Below are 20,456 nucleotides of genomic sequence, written 5' to 3' on the forward strand. Positions count from 1 at the left end.
TAACTTGTATGGGAATTTTATCTCAGCTAAAATTTAGCGCGAGCAGCGTACCAGGCTTTAATCGATAATACATTTCATCCCGGGGAGTTCACAGATTGAAATTTGATTCGGTTGCGGATCGAGTAGATTCCCGGGGAGTGAGTCACTGCGTCTTCTGTAATGAAGCATGAATATTTAGATCGATCTGCTTAGTACCAAGCTTAAGCGCACAACAAAAAAATAATTGATGATTATCTAGCTTTCATATTTTTTTTTTAATAATTTGTATGGGAGAACGTTCTTCTTGTGTTCCATTAAAATATTTCATATTTCCGAAATTCTACATTTTTTCAATGAAGCCTGGTACGCTGTTCGCGCTTAATTTTAGCTCCCATACAAATTATCGAAAAATTTTAGCCGAGCTATAAACTATCCTATACGAATTATCGATAACTTGTAGGTATGGGAATTTTATCTCGGCTAAAATTTAGCTCGATCTGCGTACCAGGCTTGAAAAGAAAACTGAATGCGATTGTATTTTTACGCGATTGAAAATCTTCTTAGTGAGCACGTGGACTTATAAATTTCATAAAATCGCACCACACACCCTTACAGCATTTATATATCGGCTCACTTCGAGTATCGAATCAATTTGACATTTCACATGCATGTAAACAATCAAACATAACCAAACTTTTTAAGAAATTTTTACTGGAGCAGTTTAAAAAACTGAATTTATTTGTAAATACTAAAGAAATTCTTCTTAAAAAACACATAAAATCATGAAAGAAACTCCTCTTTCAATATCTGAAAAGAATTTCGTTCTTCAAACTATCAAAAACAATCAGGTAAACAAAACAAAATTCAAATCACCATTTTACAAGTTATTTTTGTAAACTCTCATCTAGCGCCTCGATGGACGAAAAAACGAAGAATTTCGTCCAGCAAAAATAAACTTTGGCACCGACTGGGGCAGTGTCCATGTGTCATTGGGTGAAACTCGTGTCTTGGCCCAAGTCAGTTGTGAATTGGGTCAACCAAAAGCAACTCGTCCCAATGAAGGCATAATGTATATAAATGTCGAACTTGGTCCAATGGCTGGGGTCAACTACGAAGCTGGACGCAATTCAGATCTTGGTGTACAAATCAATCGAACTCTTGAGAAGACATTCAAAGAGTCACGTTGTGTTGATTTGGAATCACTTTGTGTCACTGCCGAAGATCGTGTTTGGATTCTTCGTTTGGACTTGAATGTTCTAAATCATGCGGGGAATCTTATTGGTATTGTCATTATTTGATTGTTTGTTTTCACTTTGCTAATAGGTGATTTTTAGATTGTTGTTCCATCGCTGGTTTATGTGCTTTGGCACATTTTAAGCGTCCCGATGTCTCGGTGATGGAAGAAGAAGTCAAAATACACACAGCTGCTGAAAAAGAACTCATTCCAACAGTTCTTCATCATTATCCTGTTTGTGTATCATATTCAACCTTCAATAATGGGTAAGTCATTGTCCTCTTTGCCAATTGTCTACATTTTTATTTTATGAATCTCTATTTATTCAATAAATCCAACGGCGTATACAAGTGTAGTAGTCATATGTAGTAAAAATATTCAGTAAAAATTTGAAAGCAATCGAATCAAAAAATGTAGTTTCGAGATAATCGCAAAAGAAATTGAGTCCACCGACCGCAGTGGCTCAATCTACATGTCGAAAAATGCCTGTTACTTAACCAATTTTGAGTGTTTCGATACGCAAAAGGTCTTAAAATGTTCGTTACAATTAAAGGGTTAATTTAAGCCAAATTAAAAAAAAAATATGAACAATAAAAAATTCCAGGATGGCCAGAAGCCTTAATAAATTTCAACTCTGTTAAATTTTGGAGAGAAATTTGTAAGTGAGCCAAAATTGAACTCGATCTTTTAAGTTTTCGAATCGGAAAAACTACTTCTAAATTTTCAGTTTTGCAATTTTAGCATACTTAAAATGTTCATTTATGTAGTTACAGATTTTGAATCATTTTAATTACTTAAAAACAAAAATTAGAGAATTGGTTGGTTTTTGTATAATTTGGCAGGATTTTTGGGGAATTTTAGTAGGAATTTTATTCACCAGTGGCAACCGTGCAAATACAAAAATCAGCAATCTTAAAAGTCGTTTATCTTTTACTTCCCCTTAAAGAATTTCCACATATAAGCAACGTTGATTAATGATCATTAAATCAAGGTATAAAGAAGCTAAGTCACAAAATTGCACTTATCGGGTTTTCAAATATGAATAAGCATTGTATTCTCTCCCCTTCATTTGATATCAAAAACATAAATTAAGAAAAAAAAAGTCTTGCTTTTAGAAATAACCGGATCAATGCTCAAGAACTCAAGTTCTTTTAGTGAAGTTTTCCCAAAAGAACTTTTAATTATGCAGATTTGTGCATAAGGGTCAAAATCATGGAAGTGGGAATTCTTAAAAAAATCAACTAGGTATGTTTCATTTAAAAAATTTCATGCTCAAATTTTCTCTTAAGCCATAATTTGTAGGTTCATGAACGGGCAGTGCACAAAAATGTATATTTTTCAATTTACCGCAAAAAACCCCAAAATTAGTACTAGAAAAATGTTCCTCGAAATGATGGTGATTTTTTCAAAACGACTTAAGAGGTCTTGAAATTAAATTAATTCAATTTTTTTGTTTAACTTTTTTGATAAAAGTGTATATTACCGCCATAATAAGATAGGATACTGATTAAAAATAACCAAATAATGCAGAATTATGTGGATAAGACCACATTATTTATTCAGATTCTAAGAGCGTTCCCGGCAATGACGCTTTGACCTTAATTTATTTTATTTTATATGTTATGTTACAAATTATTTTTGAGATTATATTGTTAGGGCCTCGATTTTTGATCAAAATATCAACAAAAAAATAAAATTTTAATCTAGATATACCCAAAACAAGCGTTTCCGGAATGACGGTTAATTGATGTACGCTACTTAAAAATGAAACTAAAACTAGCTTCTAACATACATTTTATATATTTATCCATAAAAATAGGTGTAGAATAATAAATCTATACAATATAAACTTTAAAAACTGCTTGCAGTACCATTTGTACTTTAGATGATTAATTATAGACACTTTAAGGAATTTTTTTGGGACAATTTTTATTAATGTATACAAAATAACACAATTTAAATTTTTTGTAAGAGATGTACAAATTTATAAAGAGTATTGTGTATAAGTGGTGTTAAGAAAAGAAATACTCAAAAATAATTGACTTTAATGTGTTTTTAAGCCATTTGAATTTTAGTTTTTGAGTTATGGACATGTCCGGGAACACTTTTTTGAGTATATTAGATGCAATCAAAAACAAATGGAAATTTTTCTAACCGAGACAATATATATATTCCTAGATGCGTGCCTCAGGGGCGTACGTTGAGTCGTCGGGGCAAGACTTAATTTTGGGGACCCTTTGATATTTGGGGCTCCTTTGATATAGAAAATAAGAACAGACAAAAAAGTACGTATACGCCCTCGTTTGATGAACCTATCATTTGTTGGTCGATAAGATTATTCAAGTAATATTTTTTGAGGCCCCAAGATATTATGTAATTTTTCTTTCAAAAAAGCAATTTATTTCTTTGAGACCTCTGAGCGAGGTAATATTTTTTTTATTAGATCAAATTTTATGTTGCTGGCTACCAATTCATTATGCATTAAACTGAAGGATATAATTTGTCTCTCTTGTGTCCGAAGTGATTCATGTCAAATATCTTATCTTTTTATTCTTTTATAACCAGTTGCTTTCTTAAGATTGTCTCCTGTCGTAACCCTGGCGTGTAGGGGGCCCCTGGGGCACCGCCCAGCTGGCCCCAATGGTGAGTACTCCCTTGACGTGCCTATTATTTTAATTGGTAAATGAGAAAAACCGTTTAATTAAATGTTATTTTGATTTTAAAAAAATGCCTAGACATCAAATTTTCCACCTCCATGATTTTGACACTTAACCCCACTGAGAAAATCGGATAAAGTTTAAGCAAGCTAGAGAGGCTAGCAACGCCCACATTCGACGAATCAAATTTTTGCATGATCAAAAATTAAGGCAATAAATACTACAATGTCCCACAAGTAGTAAAAATGTTTGGTCATTTGTAAGAAATATTCGAAACTCTACAACACATTCGCTTTCAACTCTTTTCTACAATGTCACTACTTTTTTTTTGTAAGTTCTCTTGATAAAGTTAACATTCTCGTCAAGCAGTTTGCTGTCAATTCCACATTACCAGAAAGTGTCATTTGTCTAGCCTGTCCCTAAAAAAAGGCGAATCTTTCTCACCCTCCAATTATTGTCCGATTGCACATACGTCCCTTCTTTCCAAGGTCATGGAAAAGCTGATTAATTTCCAGCTTAAGAAATATATTGAAGAACGGAAGCTTCAAAATGATCGGCAGTATGGCTTATAGGTGATAGGTCCACTGGTGATTTGATGGTTTATCTCACCGATCAGTGGAACAAATCTTTACATCGTTTTGGAGAAAGTAAGATTATTGCGCTTGATATTTCAAAAGCATTTGATAGAGTTTGGCATCAAGTTCTCTAATCGAAAATGCTTGCATTCGGTATTGATGAATCTCTTCTTCGTTGAATTACAAATTACATTTCGAACCGTTCAATTCAAGTTGTATTGGATGGATTCAAGTCTGAAACCCATAATAGAAACACTGGTGTGCCAGCGTATTTCCTTTATATCTAAAGCTCGTACTGTGTTAACATACATATAAAGGATACCCAAAACCCCTTGCTTATTACAAAAAAAAAAATTGTCATTACATTTGAATTAACTTTAAATTTTCAGAGAAATTCCCGTAGCGGATCCAACAGCAATTGAAGAACGCACTGCTGAGTCTAGTGTGGCCTTTGGAATCAACTCCTATAGAGAATTGTGTTGTCTGAATCTAGGAGGAAGCACACTTACCAGTTCTCATTTGCTCCTTCAATGTTCCCAGAGAGCAGCTAAACGAGCAAAGTTGATAGTAGATCAGGTGAAGAAGGCCTTAGAAGATGATGCCAAGTGTCGTGAAGAGAATAGACCTGTTGGATTCACTGAATGTTTGAGATTGAATAAAATCACTGCCTTGGCCGAAGACCGACTGGCTTTGAAACTACGTCATTTCAGTTTCCAAAATATTCAGGATGATCATTTAATGAAAGATGAAAATATGAGTGACAATGAGGAAGATAATAAAAATGGTATGGCCAATTTTTTCCTCAAGTTAAACCCCTTGATTCTTTATCATATCTTTTTAGTTATTTCTATGGGTGAAAATACTGGAATTCTTAATTCTAATCAAGAATCCATCAATTGGGTACCTGAAGGTGCAAATGATGATTCAGATAATGAATTTGATTCAGATGATGAGGATGAAGATGACGAAATGGATGGTGTTAATTTAGAACATCAAGTTGAGAATGCTTTGCATAATGTTAATCAAAGATTGAATCAGCCAATCAGTAAGAAGAAGAATATTCCACTGTTGAGTCAGAAAAATTGGCAGCGTAAGTTTTTTTTCTTTTTATTTAGAAAAACTAAATTATCTAGTCCTTATTTTTTTTTTAATTCTAGAACCTGATGGAAGTGATAGTGAAGAAGAAGAAACTATTGTCTTGGAGTGAAGTTGTTAATAAATATTTTTGTATTAATTAAAAAAGAAAGTATTTTTTTATATTCAATTTACATCATAGGAACTTATTTATATTTAACAAAAGTAAACTTATGAAGTTGGATTCTATTCTTATACTGTAAAACTGTAAATAGCAAAAGAATCACAGGAATTTGCATAATATTCATTTTTAATCTAAAGACAAGAATTCGGTTTTTTTTTTCAAGAATTTTTGTGAATTATGTATTTTAAATTGACCCATGTGGTGTTGGCACAAGGCAGTTGATCAAAATACGAATCGTTCAGAATAATAATGGGACAGGACTTAATCAAATTTTATCAAGAGAAACAAGATTGTGAAGCTTTGTTTTCAAAATTAGTTGGAATTGAATTACTTAAAAAAAAAATATTTGGTTCTACCTATGTAAATTAATTATACGTAAAAAAGACAGAAAGATATAATGAGTATAAGAAGTATATCTTTCTGTCTTTTGTTCTCTAGCTATGTATTGAAGAAAATTCTCCGATTTCATACAAACTTTTTTCAATTCAATTCAAATGTACTATTGGTCAAATTTAGGATTCGTAAATCGAGCTTGAGATAACGTTCAAACATGACATTAAGATGATAGAGAATGTTAAAAAAAAGTGGGGGCTCTCAACTATCTATCTCGAGCTGCAGCCCAAACTACTGAAACAATTTGCATCAAACTTGGTTTTTAAGGATTTTTGATGATTCCCTAGAGCATAAATTGAAATGTTTTCTTATGACCAAAATCAACGGTACTTGCCATGTCTATATAACCATTATGAAAATGATGTGTACTGTGGCAAATATGGTTCTACTTTCGAAACAAGAAAAAATTATTTTTCGAATCGGTACTAACGTTATCTGCCATATAAACGTTTTCTTGATTTCTGACTTCCTCATAAACGTCTTAAGCCGATTCAAACGAATTATTTTTTATAAAAACCTTTGAAAAACTAATTTTTCAAACACGGACCTATAAATAAGTTTGAAAATTTATTTTTTTCGATCATTATTTTCTTTTTAATGACATAGGGCCTTACTAATAATCAAATTTAAAGCTGACTTTAATTTTTACCTTAATTCCACATATTTCACAATACAAAAAACCAATTTAATAGTCATGTTAAAGGCTAACTCTAGGTTAAATTTTATAGTTGAGTTTCCCAACTATAAATTTTAATCGAGCATTAGCCTTTAACTTGACTATTAAATTGGTTTTTGGTATTGTGAAATATGTGGAATTAAGGCAAAAATTAAAGTCAGCTTTAAATTTGATTATTGGTAGGGCCCATAGCATTTTTTTTTTCTGAAAAGGAGAATGCCCAAAAATATATGGAGAAAAACTCAGCTCAGCATCGATACGAATGAGACCAAAATTAGTAGATAACAAATATTAATTTTTTTTCAAAGAACTATCCCCGGAACTTGTTATAACGATTTTTATTTTTAAACTATATGGTGTTTTTTTTTTCAGGTAAGTCCGTTTGTCTTGATTTTAGTTCTATGAGATGCAGCATCGAAAAATATCCCAAGATCATGTGCCATAAGCTAAGGTTGGTTTTTAAATGGCGCCGTTAACTTATTTTACCTTAAAATGCACATGATAGATAAAGGACACACTGGAATTATGGGGAAATGGGTGATAACATAAAATGAACGAAATTTTTCGATGATTTTTTTTAACTATTGGTTTTATAGCTATCACTAAGGCTATAGGAACACATGCGATTTTGATCGCGCAATTATTCAGTCGCAAAAATGATTCACAAGGATTAACTGTGAACACACATGCTAGCATTAGCAGTGATTAAAAATTTGAATCAATTTAAACATTTTGTTTTATTTACATAGTTTCAATCAAAAATAAGATTTTGGAAAAAAAAATTTAACGATATTTAAAAAACTTTTTTTTTTTTTTTTTTTTTTGACGGGAGGAAATCTTCAAAAGACACTTGGCAGTATTCGACACCAAGTAGTGTGGGACTCTTAACCACTAAAACCACCTCTTTATCAGGACCAATCTTGAGAGATCGACATCAGATTTTTCTTTCTTAACTTTGTAAAATCACTTTGGGGGAAGTTTAAACTTTTAATACTTTCCCATGTTTTTTTAGACCATAAGCTCATGAGGCTTGGTTCTTCTTAATCTCCGAACATGGTTTCTAGTATTCAAGACGGACACCATTTCAGAATTGGTATGACTTTGCAGTCTCTGATTATGCGATACAGCGTATTTTTTAACAACTTCTGTAACCGTTTCTATTTGTAGGTCACGATGTAGATCGCTATTTCTTATGTACCAAGGTGCATTAACTATTCCACGAAGGACTTTGTTTTGGAATTTTTGGATGATTTCGGTATTTGTTTTCTTTGTACAGCCCCATAATTGGATACCATAGGTCCAAACAGGCTTTAGTACTTGATTATACAGCATTATTTTGTTTTGGGTTGATAAATCAGAGTTGTTACCAAGTAACCAGTACATTTTAGTTCTTCTCTTTTCTTTTTGATGTGCTCTTTCCACTTTAGCTTTGCATCCAAAGTCATTCCAAGGTATTTGGCCGTATTGGCGTAAGGTACAGCTTGATTATTAATGAATATTGGAATATTGTTTATCTTTTTATTTGTAAAGTTTATATGTGAAGATTTTGTTTCATTGAGTTTGATACGCCATTTTTCGGTCCAATCTCTGACTGTGTCGACGGCATATTGCAGCTTTACTGCTCCCCTAGAGACACATTTGTCGGGTACCAAAATTGCGGTATCATCTGCAAAAGTAGCCATTATGGTGTGATTCCCAACTGGGATATCCCTTGTGTATAGTAAATACAGGGTAGGACCTAGGACACTTCCTTGTGGTACACCGGCTTCTATTTTCTTCAATTCCGAATATTCTTGATCGTACCTTACTCTAAACAATCGGTCTGAGATGTACGATTTTAATATTTCATAGTACTGTCTGGGAAGATCCCTTTGCAGTTTGTACTCAAGTCCCTCATGCCAAACCTTATCAAAGGCTTGAGCAACATCTAAGAAAATAGCTGATTTAAAAAACTAAAATTTTTTTTTTTTTTTTTGAAAAATCAAACTTTCGAAAACGGTACATTAATTTTTTTTAATTTTAGATGTTGATTAGTACAAAATGGCACACCCACCGAATTTATTTTAAATTTTTATAAAAATATATTTTTTTTTTAGACGGCTAACGATTTTGAAATTTTTTTAATAAGTCATTTTTTTAAACCTTGATCAAAAAAAAAGTTGGTTCCCAGAATTCTTTTACTATGTTCGTTTTTTAAGAACTATTTTGTTTAAAAGATGTTCCGAACAAGACCCTATTGGCCTATTTTAAAAGTTCCAACCACATGTTTTCATTTTCAGTATTTTTAACTAATCTCTTATTTGACACCAATATTCAATTCTTATGAATTTAGTAACTGACAGACACACTACTGTACATATTAGAATATAAGAGTCCAATTTGTCCAACCTTTCAGCACAGTAATCCTTACTTTAGAAAAACTGTCCACTATCATCTTTGATCTTTTTATTCCAAAATCTAAGTAAATACAGGAAAACACAGGTTTGTATGTTTTTGAATATCAAGCTCTTCTTCATAGTTTTGTTATTTTGTTTGCTTTAAAGACAACAAAGAAGTCTCTCTCATTACACGACAAATACTTAAATTTTATTTTAGACTAATATATATATTTTTTATTTTATTTGCTTAAGAACTAAACATCGATGTTTTACTTTTTGTGGGTTTTTTGCATAGTTTTCTATTTTTATTTTATTTTTATTTCTCCTTTCTTATTTTTCAATTTATTTAAAACAATGTCTCTCTCTATCTCTCTCTTACGGACTTAACATTTGTAATTTATCTTTCTTTTTTTATTATTAAGTTTTATATTTAAATATAAATTCTAACTTTACAAATTACAAAAAAATAAAATTAAAAAATAAGAAAAAAAAAAACAATATTAAATACAAATATTTAGCAAAAACAATTTTTTAGTAGGTATTTTACAATGCTAAAAAAATATTTTTGTTTTGTTAATTTTAATTTTTTGTCGTAAGTATATTGTAGAACTTAATGTTTAGGATTGCTCTCTGCATTGCGTTTGGGCGGCGGTGGCGGCTGAAGTGCTACTCAAGTGGTGTCATTTCCGATACCATTTTTCTGATCCAGTTTATTTGAATTTGATTTGACCATGTAAATGAAATATGTGATAATTTCTTTCTCTTTAATCGGTATCGTTTTGAAATGTTTCATTATTGTCTGTTTGGGAGAGAGAATTTAAAATTGCATGTTAGACAATATTATTTAAATTAAACTAAAAAAAATTTAATAAAATAAATATGTAATACTCTAGCGGAAACGAAAATGGGAGAAAAACCTCTTTAACTGAATGACTATTACGGCGATGTGATTAGTATACGATGTCCTAACACAATTTCGAAGAAGAAACAGGACCAAAAACTCATTGAAAAAACAAAGGCAACAATAAGCTCATTATGTTGTTTTTAAATATGAAACAATTCAAGACCGATATACCTGACGAGGTCAATCTAGCGAACTTTCAGGTGGATCCTAAGGGCGGAGGAATTAAATGGGAGGGTCGATAAAAGCAGTAATATAAGATATTTTTGTTGCCTCTGCTTGTTGTTGATTCCTTCTTGATAAAATAAAAGTCTTCGTCTTATAAAGAACTCTTTAATAACAACAATAACGTCTGAGCTTGATAACAATTTAATAAGGAATACAAATATTTTAGAAATTTTCACAAAACAAATAAACAACAGATAAATTAATATTTATAACAACAAGTAATTTGAGCTGAGTGGATTTTGTACGCAAATGAATATTCTAACACTTGTGCCAGTGAATAGCTGAAAAGTTAACTAAGATTAACGTTGGGTCCAGGAAAGTAAATAGCAACAAATAATGAATATCCAGTTACCAAAAAGATTTGCATGTCATGCGCAAGCCGAAGATTTAAATTAAAGCTAGTAATAAGCATTCGAAACGTTGATTATGAAAATTCTCTAAAACTTAGAAGCACGCATGCCCCTTGGGCAAAACCAAATTGTTCAGAGCATTCTACCTCAAGAATAGTTCTTCAAGGATGACAATAATAGCTTTTTAAGAGAAATCTTCTTCTATTATTTAAGTTCAATGTGCATGGGTTGAGCAGAGACAAACTACACTATAAATATAACAATTCTATCAATAAGTTGAAAATACAGCGTTTAACATGACTGAGTAATGTTGAACATAATGGCGTTGATGCAGCAATCTGAAGAGTTTTCGTATCCAACCCCTTTGGGCATAGTTGCAGAAGAAACCTTATCTAATTAGATTGATTGATTAGATAGAGTAATGGCCAATTTCTTCGAAAAATATTCTAGCCCAGCCTAGTACCCGGTCTAGCTAGACCGTACTAGTACTGGTACTCGATCCTAAAGTTAGAACCCGAGCATTTCGTCATACATAGGACTTGATCTAAGTTCACAAGGCGGTTCTAAGAAAAAAAACGGAGATTTTTCTCCATAAATTGTGGATTATTGACTACCGACTATCGCTATAGCTGATTCTACCCCTGGTCAAACTGCCATTCTGACAATATTTTGATTTCTGAAATAATTTATTTTATGATTTAATAAAAGCAATTAATCTAAGAAAACCGCAGTCCTGTGTTCTGATGCGACAAGAAAAATTTTATCATGACTTTAAGGCAAGTTTGAGGTAGTCGTAGGCTTTTGTTTTCATGGAATGAATTTAACTTTACTCGTAAATGGCTTCTAGCCATTGACTTGGTGTTCACTTTTGGAAAGATCGTATAAAGTCGAAATAGTTTTTTTATTAATTCTTCATAAAGAAGTGTTCGTTTGTCCATTCTTGCAGTTTCGGCATTGCATTTTTAATTTCAGGTGTTTTTTTTTTGGTAAATTGAGAGTTTTAGGACCTAGTATTTGAGTGAGTAAATGAATTGATATTGATATTGATTTGAGTACTAATCTCTCTCTCTTAAACTGGTGATGGAAGGAAAGGTGTGGAATATAGTCAGTGCATATGCTCCCCAAATTGGATGTGAGCAGGTGGAAAAAGATGCATTCTGGCTAGACTTCCACAACCTCATTAAAGACATCCCAAAGGAAGAGCTTTTGTTTGTGGGTGGAGATTTAAATGGACATGTAGGAAACGTCAACGAAGACTATGAGGACTGCCATGGTGGCCTTGGATTCGGAGCTAGAAACCCTCCTGGCGAAGAAATTCTAAGCATGTGCAGGTCACATGGTCTTATAGTGTTGAATACCATGTTCATTAAACAAAGCCGACACCTTATCACTTATAGCAGCGGTGGAAATGAAACACAGATCGACTACCATCTGGTATCTAGTTTCATGAAGCCGCTAGTGAAAGACTGCAAAGTGATATTAGGAGAAGCGATCGCCCAGCAACACCGTCTCCTACTGACAGAATTTTTTATGGAGACGAAGGCGGCAAACAAACAAAGAGAGGCTACCGGAGGTATCAAGTGGTACAACCTGGAGAAGGAAAAAGGCGATGCATTCATCTCTGTTATGAGAAATTATCTGGGCGAGACCACCAGCAGATTACAAAACGAAGAGTGCAGAGTACAAAATATGTGGGACTCTCTGCAAAGAACTTGCTTGGTGAAGGCGAGGTCACTGCTAGGAACATCTAAAGGAAACTACCAACGGGAAAAAGAAACATGGTGGTGGAGCGATGAAGTCAAAGCAGTGATATCAAGGAAAAAGACCGCTTTCCAAGCTTGGTCCAAATGCCCCTCTCATAATAGAGATGAAAAAGCACGACTCGAAGTGGACTACAAGCGCTACAAGAAGGAAGCAAAGAAGAAATGCGCCCAGCATAAGGCAGAGAGTACGGAAAGCATGTATCGCGAGCTTGGGGAAATATCTGATCCAGCTGCTGATGCAAACCAGGCTCTCCAGGAACTGCGACATGCCAAGATGAACAAGGGTGCAGCTATCTTCAAAATTGCCGCTCAAAGGAGAAGGAATGCTCAGGAAATACGTTCACCAAAGTTCATTAACGATGCTCAAGGCCTACTACTTGTGAATGACGACAAAATTCTCCACAGGTGGCGACAGTATTGTGACGAACTCCTAAATGAGCAATTTCCCAGGATTTACTTTCCAACAGCCGAACCTAATTTAGAAGAAGTACCCGACCTTACAGTCGAAGAAGTTAGCGTGGCGGTGAAAAACTCCAAGAAAGGAAAGGCGATTGGTCCAGACGAAATACCCTCTGAGTTCTGGAAGAAGATGGGAGACATTGGGTGTAAATGGCTCACGATTCTCATCTCCAAACTCATTAGCGGTGACCAAATGCCAAATCAGTGGAGAGAAAGTTTCCTTCTCCCAATCTACAAAGGAAAGGGGGACACACGAAACTGTGATAACTACCGATCGATTAAGCTGATGTCACACACCATGAAGATCGTTGAGCGGATTTTGGACGGCCGACTACGAAAAATAATACGGCTGTCTGATGACCAGTGCGGGTTTGTCTCGGGTAAATCAACCACAGATGCCATACAGAGTTTAAGAATCCGAATGGAAAAACACCGTGATTCCTCGAAGGATTTGCATATTGTGCTGGTTGATTTCGAAAAGGCATTCGATAGACAACCACGAGATCTGATATGGGTGTCCCTGAGACAGCGAGGGGTTCCGGAAATCTACGTGCGGATGATCAAGGACATGTACGAGGAAGTAAAAACGAAGGTAAAATGCCCCGCAGGAGTCACCGAAGAGTTCCCAATTAAAGTCGGTGTGCACCAGGGAAGCGTCCTGAGTCCTTTGCTCTTTATTACCGTACTTGACTTTCTGCTTGAAGAAAAAGTGACGGATCCGAAAGTGAGTCAGTTATTCTTTGCTGATGATGGCGCCATCATAAGTGAAGATGCAACGAGCACTTGATGTATGGGTGGATGTTCTGGAGGGAAGTGGGTACCGGATAAGCGCGAAAAAGACAGAATATCTCTGCTGTCCATTTTCTGACCCAGACGGCCCTATTCCGGACATTTACCTGAATGGCACAATACTTCCCAAGTGCGAAAAGTTCAAATACCTTGGATCTATGATCAACAACCAAGCTTCTTGTGATGACGACATCAACCACCGAATAAGTGTAGGGTGGATGAAGTGGCGCGAAAACTCTGCCATCTTCTGTGACCGAAAAATGCCCCCTAAACTAAAAGGAAAGCTCTATACTGCAGTTGTTCGCCCAGCACTTACATACGGTTCACAATGTTGGACAATGTACAAAACGTATGAGAGTAAACTGACAGCAGCAGAGATGAAGATGCTTCGTATGACAGCAGGAGTAACAAAGCTTGATCGAATAAGAAGCAAGAAAATCCGAGGAAGTCTTCACGTTAAAAATACCGTCTTGGATAAAATACAGCATGACCGTTTAAGCTGGTACTGTCATGTAGAAAGAAGAAACCCTGAGAACCCAGTTCAAAAGGCGATCGCATACGACGTTCCAACGCAATCGCGAAGAAGAGGCAGGCCTAAGAACTCATGGAGAAGACAAATGCAACGACAACTGCATTCAGTTGGCCTTAGACATGGAACAATTCAAAATCGAGAAGCCTGCCGACGTTTCCTGAGGTCAACCCGGCGAACCCCACATGCGGAGCCGTAGTGTGAAGCAGTAGAGTGGGAGAGTTGTGACCCCATCCGAGATCATGACTATCGTCGATAATGGAGAAGAAGATTGATTTGAGTACTAACTTTAGAACTAGGACCATTATTCGCGCTAAAACTCTGTGAAGAAATCGGCCTAAAGAGTTACATCTTAAATTATTGGGGGTTTTGAGACCGGAATCTTTTATTTCCTCGTGTATGGATTTATATCTAATCTGCACCCTTTAGCTCAGTGCATAAGCTTGTTTAAAGCTCTTTATAGTTGTTCTGCAAATGTCTTCTGTTACTTGCCTGAAATAGCAAATGCCACATCATCCGCGAAGGCAATACACTTGAAACCTTCTCCCCTCTCAAGTTCCTTAGTACATTTCACAGTTGATAAGTCTCCTCCCTGAGTGAACGCTCTGTTGTCTGATTTAACTGTTTTTAAGTTTACCAACTCTGAATTGATAATTATTCTGCTAAGTTAGATATAATGTTCTTAAGGGATCATTTGGCATAAAGGAGAAGCTTATACAGTTTGTCATAGTATCCAGCTTTAGTATGATAATATCTGGGACATGTTGTAGTTCTTTTGCGTAGGCATGTTGTGCCTTAGAGATCAAAAAGGGTTCTATTTCTTTGAGAATGTTACACAGGAGCATATTTCCTCTATTGGTATTAAAACCATATTAGTTTCTCTACAGGTCTTTGAAATATAGGGAAAGCTTATATAGATTGTCATAATAATTTCCATCTTTCGCAGGATGATCTTTGAAACTCCATCTCGCCGAATATGATGATATCTGGCCCAGGTGAATTGTATTGAATTGAAAACCATACTGACATACAACTAACTATTCCTATCGATCATTTACCAAAAATGCCATGACGTAAAATAAGAATAAGAAAAATAAACTAATCTAATCTAATCCATGACGTATGGAGGTTTAAGGAATTGTTGAACAAAAGCTTAAGGATAGAAGATTTAGATGTATTTTTGATGTTTTTAACCCTCTGTAGGCACACCTCTTTTTTGTGACGTAATAGGCACACGGGTGCGAATTTGATCTATACTTTTTCATGTCGCTAAAACTTTTTTCGGTCACAATATTTTATAGAGAATCAATTATGAAATTGATGTAGAATATTCCGAGGAATTCGAATATTGTATTCACAATTCCGAAAAAAAAATATTTTCACCCTTATAAAGAGACTTTTTTGTGACCACTTTTTTGAAAAATCGTAATTTTTTTATTTTTGTCCTGCCAAATTCGCACCAATGTTGCCACAATGTTACAAGTGTAACAAAAGTGTTACTTTTTTGAAATATTTAATAATTTTGTTACCATGTTACTTTTTATTCTGTTTTGTTACACTTTTTTTTCAATAAAATTTTGTTTGTTTGTCGTTGAAATAGATTGAAAATTTCAACCGCAAGCACTTTATTCTTCGACAATTTATGCAATAACTTTGTCTTTTTTGCAGGTAACAATGATCTGCTTATGGTAAAAAAGTTTTAAATCTACTTTTTGTATGTCTATTTGTATTTGCTTAGGATAAAATGGGTGGAAGTTAATGAAGGGAAAATTTAATGTGTTAAAGTTAATATTATAAAATATTTAATTTTAGGCTAAACGCTCTGACCAAGAAATTCTTCTCAAAAATAGTTCTACCTTTTCGTTTTTAATTATTTTAATATAATTTAATAATATAATAAAATATGCACTTAATTTTGATAGGATTTTTTGTTTCTCATCTAGGTTTTAATTAATGAAGTTAAAAAAAAATGTTCTACTGGAGGGGTTTTAGGTATATCTTTCTGGAAAATAGCCCTGCATTTTAAAACAGTTTTGACTTCTGGTCATTAGGTATTTTTCAAAGATATTATAAAACCACAAAAGCTTTTAGATTAAAGATACATTTTAAGATTTTTTTTATAAGATGGCAAACTCGAAAACAAAACAGTGCCGAAAGATGTAGGCTTCTAAAATAACATTTTACTTCGGCTGCATCTTAAATGTTGATAACGATGAGGTTACAGTGTCATTCCTGCGAAGAGGTGCTGGGTACAGCTTCAGAGAAAAAAGACGTTGCACAAGTCACCAAAAGTGATCTGGAGAAGAAACTTCCTGTTCCAATGGTTGACCGCAGAGAGAGACTATTTTTTTTCCATATCCTTTGAAGGATATCAAAATTTATGCTAATTTTAATTTTTTATTTTTTTTTTAATCAAATAAAAACCGACAATTTTGTGTACGAAAATAAAAAAAAATACCCACATGTTTTAAAAAATCTGCTCTTTCATTTGGGCTGGGTTAGAATGACGTGCTACTTGTAGTTGAACTGGAAATATAGCAAACGTCCTTCCGGCCAAAGTCACCCGGAATGGAGGGTGACTTTGGCCACCCATATTTTGGCATTTATCTATAGAACTGTTGGACAGATTTCTTCAAGATTAATCATACCTATAGAATGAGCGAAGTAGGTAAATTGGTTGAAATCTTCATTAAAAAAAAAATTATTGCAGAAATTATTCACATTTGAATTTGAAAACGTGCCAAAGTCACCCGGTTTTACGGTACGCTTTTTGAAAAATTTTGTAACACTTTTAAAGAAGCCTGCGGCAACACTGATTCGCACCCGTGTGCCGACAGAGGTTTAAAAAAGGGCCAAAAATTCTTGCTGCTGTTTTTTAAGGTTTAAGGTTTAATATAATTTATTTAGCAATCTTGCTATTTAAAACTCTTTACACCGTATATCAATAATTATTTTTTACAAAATGTTTAATACAGTTATCAGGAAGATTATTGTAAATTTGAATACCCTTATAAAATAGCATATTTTGTGTTCTACAATTTCTAAAAAATGGTAAGTGTAAGTTATTATTATTTCTTAGGCTATATGGACGTATTTCACTTCTTGTTACAAGTCTTCTTTGCAAATAATTTGGCATTAAGTTATTTTTTACTTTAAAAATAAATATTAAGGTATTCATGACAATTTTTTGTTTAACAGAAAGCCACTTTAAGGTATTTAACATATAACTTATGGATGTATAACGGTTACAGTACAATATTGCTCTCATTCCCTTGTTTTGTAAAATTTGTAATTTGTTTATCATTACTTCAGATCCCAAGTATTCATTGTCGTACTGATATTTTTACACCAACGCTGAGACATTAGTGAAAAGAACAAATAGGAATTGCAGTATGGTAGAGAGCCCAAACATATGCTAATCAAAACCAAAGAATTAATAAATTCAATAAAAATCTCGTTTCTGCTAAAAAGCATATAAGTTGACCAAACAAAGTAAAGAAAATTTTAACTCATATCCAAATAAATCACGGAAATAGGAACATTGAAAACCTAGCATAAGCTGATATTAAACTTTGCTATCGTCATACCGATTCCCTTTTGACACAAATTCGAAACTCGGTTGACTCCGTCAATCTTACAACTTTTAACGTGCATTATCACCGGCGTTATACATATGACCACACCAAACAAAAGCTTATCAGTACCTAATATTGAATCTTTTGTGAAACCAAAAAAATACCAAATAAATCATTGCCTCAAAAACCACACAAAGTCAAAAGGGCACACACATACTTCTAACAAAAAGTAGATACAAAAAAATAAAATAAATTAATAAAATAAGAAATAACGCCCACCGAAAAGCGCTTGGTAAATCTTGACATTCCGGTTTTCATTTTCAATTCAAGTCAAAAGTTGCTGTGATTAAAGTCTCATGAATGCACTTTAAAGTTAAATAAATAGAATAAAATAGGTCTTGACCATTAGGCAACCCGGTTTTAATACTTACATCAGCCAATTGTGCTCTTTTCATTCCCGGCCTCGTCGACACTTTGTAATGGCGTTTATAACGACGCAGAGTATTCACTTGCAGCTGATAGAGATCGACTTCGGGCAGATCTGTGTCCGTTTCATTGCTATCATCTTCGGAATCCTTTCGTCGACGTTTAGTTCGTGCACTTTGAATGCGTCCTTTGTGATAATCACAAATGTAAATGTGTTGGGCCTGCAAAAATTAGGTCAAAAAGAAATTCAATATATATAAGGAATTTTTTCCAAGGACAAAAGGAAAATAAGAAAATTGAGAAACTAACTGTTGGATCACTGCTAAGTTTAAGTCTTTTTTGAGCAACAGTCTTTTGTATACGTTTGCTGTAAGAAGCGTAGCCAGCTGCTCGATGGCAGCGTTCGTTGTCGTCAATGAGACAACATATTTGATCGGTGTGATGACCACGCGAATCTTCTTCGCCCGTACTAAAGCCGTTGTTCATGACGACGACGACGACGACACCGTTGTTGCACACAATTTTTGTGCTTGCTGGATTTTGGTGAACTAAAATGCAGACAAAAAGTCTTCCTTTTTGTTGGGAATATAGCTTCAAAGAATAAGCTTTGATTTGATAATTTGGATTTTCTTTTGTTTCTGTGTTTTTTTTTTTTTGTTCTATCGAGATCGTGAAAAAACTTACGACACACAGAAAAGTGGACCGGGATAGAAACTAACTTAAAAAATACTGCACTTTAAATTTGTATATAAATTTGATTATATTATTTTGAATCGTTGGGTTTAGGAATTTATATATTATGAAGAATTTGCTAAATTCAAGTCGGCGTAACACAACTCTGTGAGGAACAAGCTGACGATTGTAAAAAAAAATCGAGATTATTTGAGTGAGGATGAAAATGACAGCAAAACACCAAACATAACTTTCGCTTGAATTTATTTTTTTTTTTTTGGTCATGGAAATGAATTTATATTTGATAATGAACAGGAATAAGGAGAGAGGGAGCATATTGATGAAGGGGAGGCAGTTTTGACGAGTTCACTTGCGGTAGCAATGCAAGTGTTCATTCAAAAAAATTCACTGTGGGTTGGTGGATTTTTTTTGTCAATTTATTGGAGTGATGGGGGTTGGTGTTGGTGAATATTTTGTAAAAGTGATGCCAATACCAATTTAATGTTATTGGAAGATGTTTACACAAGACGATTTTTATGAAATGAAAGTACAACAAAAATGAAAAGGAGAATGGGCATTTTGGACGTTGAGCCACCATTAAAGCTGAAACACAATCACGCTTTGCCAGACGCGTCGTCGCGTTACGTTGAGAAATCCTCAAAGCGCGCTTCTGTCACTTTGACTTTGAACAGCTGATTGAAACATAAAATGTGCTGTCAAATAAAAAAAAACACAGTCACTCACAAAATTATTTATCTTGATTTAAATGTGGAAAAATGAAGAAGGATATTATAATAGGTGTGTTTTTTTGTTTATCTATATAGATTTTGTGCAAAAAAACGACATCGAGATTTTTGAAATCAAAACAATTTACGTGTTAAATACAACAAAAACTTTATCTGTATAGATTTTTGAAAAATCCAGATAATTATCCAGATTTTACTTTCTCTCGATAGAAAACAGTACTGCCAAGGTATAGTACACTTATTAAATGTCATATTCCATTAAACGACAGCTGTAGTTGACAGACATACGACAAAAAAATAATATTATTTAAATCCACAGTACACATAATATGTGTACTGTGATTTAAATCAATTAGGAAAAACAAACAACACAAATCAATGTAAGTAAAAGCATATTTTTTGGAAAAAGATGAAAATTGTACCATGAACTTTGTTTTTTTAATTTAATTTAATAATTTTAGGATTCACGGGTGCAATATCTTCCACCGACAAGAAAATATTATATAACATTAGGTACAGCTCAAAGGAATCGATTTCCCAAAATGTTATCTAGTTGTTGGATGGATAGAGCTAGAGTCACACAGTCATACCACGCCATATAAGTGGCACCCAATTTCGCACAAGAACAATTTAGTTGCAGTTCCGATGTGAAAATTTTATTTTTTTTGTAATTGTCGACTTACTGCTGGTGCTGTATCCTATTTGTACTACATTAATCTAAGCCTCCGATGTTGATTCCACCGAAAATTGTGTGTTCAATGTTCCCACAATAAAAACTAAAAAAAGTGCAATTGTCATTGATTGGGATTTCCTAGAGGTTATTGCAATGACCAGTGACACCACCATTAGCTTCATAACACAACTTTGT

General features: G+C 33.9%; 2 protein-coding genes across 2 annotated transcripts; one reads left to right on the forward strand and one right to left on the reverse strand.

Moving 5' to 3' along the window:
* The first annotated feature begins 632 nt into the window (after positions 1-632).
* Positions 633-5,763, forward strand: LOC129908462 (exosome complex component RRP45). Its single transcript, XM_055984933.1, has 6 exons — positions 633-827; positions 888-1,260; positions 1,314-1,479; positions 4,835-5,229; positions 5,287-5,535; positions 5,603-5,763. The coding sequence occupies exons 1-6, from the start codon at positions 762-764 to the stop codon at positions 5,650-5,652; spliced, it is 1,299 nt and encodes a 432-aa protein (XP_055840908.1). The 5' UTR covers positions 633-761; the 3' UTR covers positions 5,653-5,763.
* A 3,503-nt stretch (positions 5,764-9,266) lies between these two features.
* Positions 9,267-19,119, reverse strand: LOC129908464 (histone deacetylase complex subunit SAP30 homolog). Its single transcript, XM_055984942.1, has 3 exons — positions 18,480-19,119; positions 18,176-18,391; positions 9,267-9,949 (listed from the first exon to the last, which is right to left on the reverse strand). The coding sequence occupies exons 1-3, from the start codon at positions 18,654-18,656 to the stop codon at positions 9,821-9,823; spliced, it is 522 nt and encodes a 173-aa protein (XP_055840917.1). The 5' UTR covers positions 18,657-19,119; the 3' UTR covers positions 9,267-9,820.
* Between the last annotated feature and the right edge of the window lie 1,337 nt (positions 19,120-20,456).

This window comes from Episyrphus balteatus, chromosome 2, assembly GCF_945859705.1.
Source record: "Episyrphus balteatus chromosome 2, idEpiBalt1.1, whole genome shotgun sequence".
NCBI classification, from domain to species: domain Eukaryota; kingdom Metazoa; phylum Arthropoda; class Insecta; order Diptera; family Syrphidae; genus Episyrphus; species Episyrphus balteatus.

Coding starts and splice junctions, on each gene's coding strand:
- LOC129908462 (XM_055984933.1), top strand. CDS start 762: ATGAAAGAAACTCCTCTTTCAATATCTGAAAAGAATTTCGTTCTTCAA. Junction 1,261..1,313: donor TCATGCGGGGAATCTTATTG/GTATTGTCATTA, acceptor GGTGATTTTTAG/ATTGTTGTTCCATCGCTGGT. Junction 5,230..5,286: donor TGAGGAAGATAATAAAAATG/GTATGGCCAATT, acceptor ATATCTTTTTAG/TTATTTCTATGGGTGAAAAT.
- LOC129908464 (XM_055984942.1), bottom strand. CDS start 18,656: ATGAACAACGGCTTTAGTACGGGCGAAGAAGATTCGCGTGGTCATCAC. Junction 18,392..18,479: donor AACTTAGCAGTGATCCAACA/GTTAGTTTCTCA, acceptor TAATTTTTGCAG/GCCCAACACATTTACATTTG. Junction 9,950..18,175: donor AAAGAGCACAATTGGCTGAT/GTAAGTATTAAA, acceptor TCTCCCAAACAG/ACAATAATGAAACATTTCAA.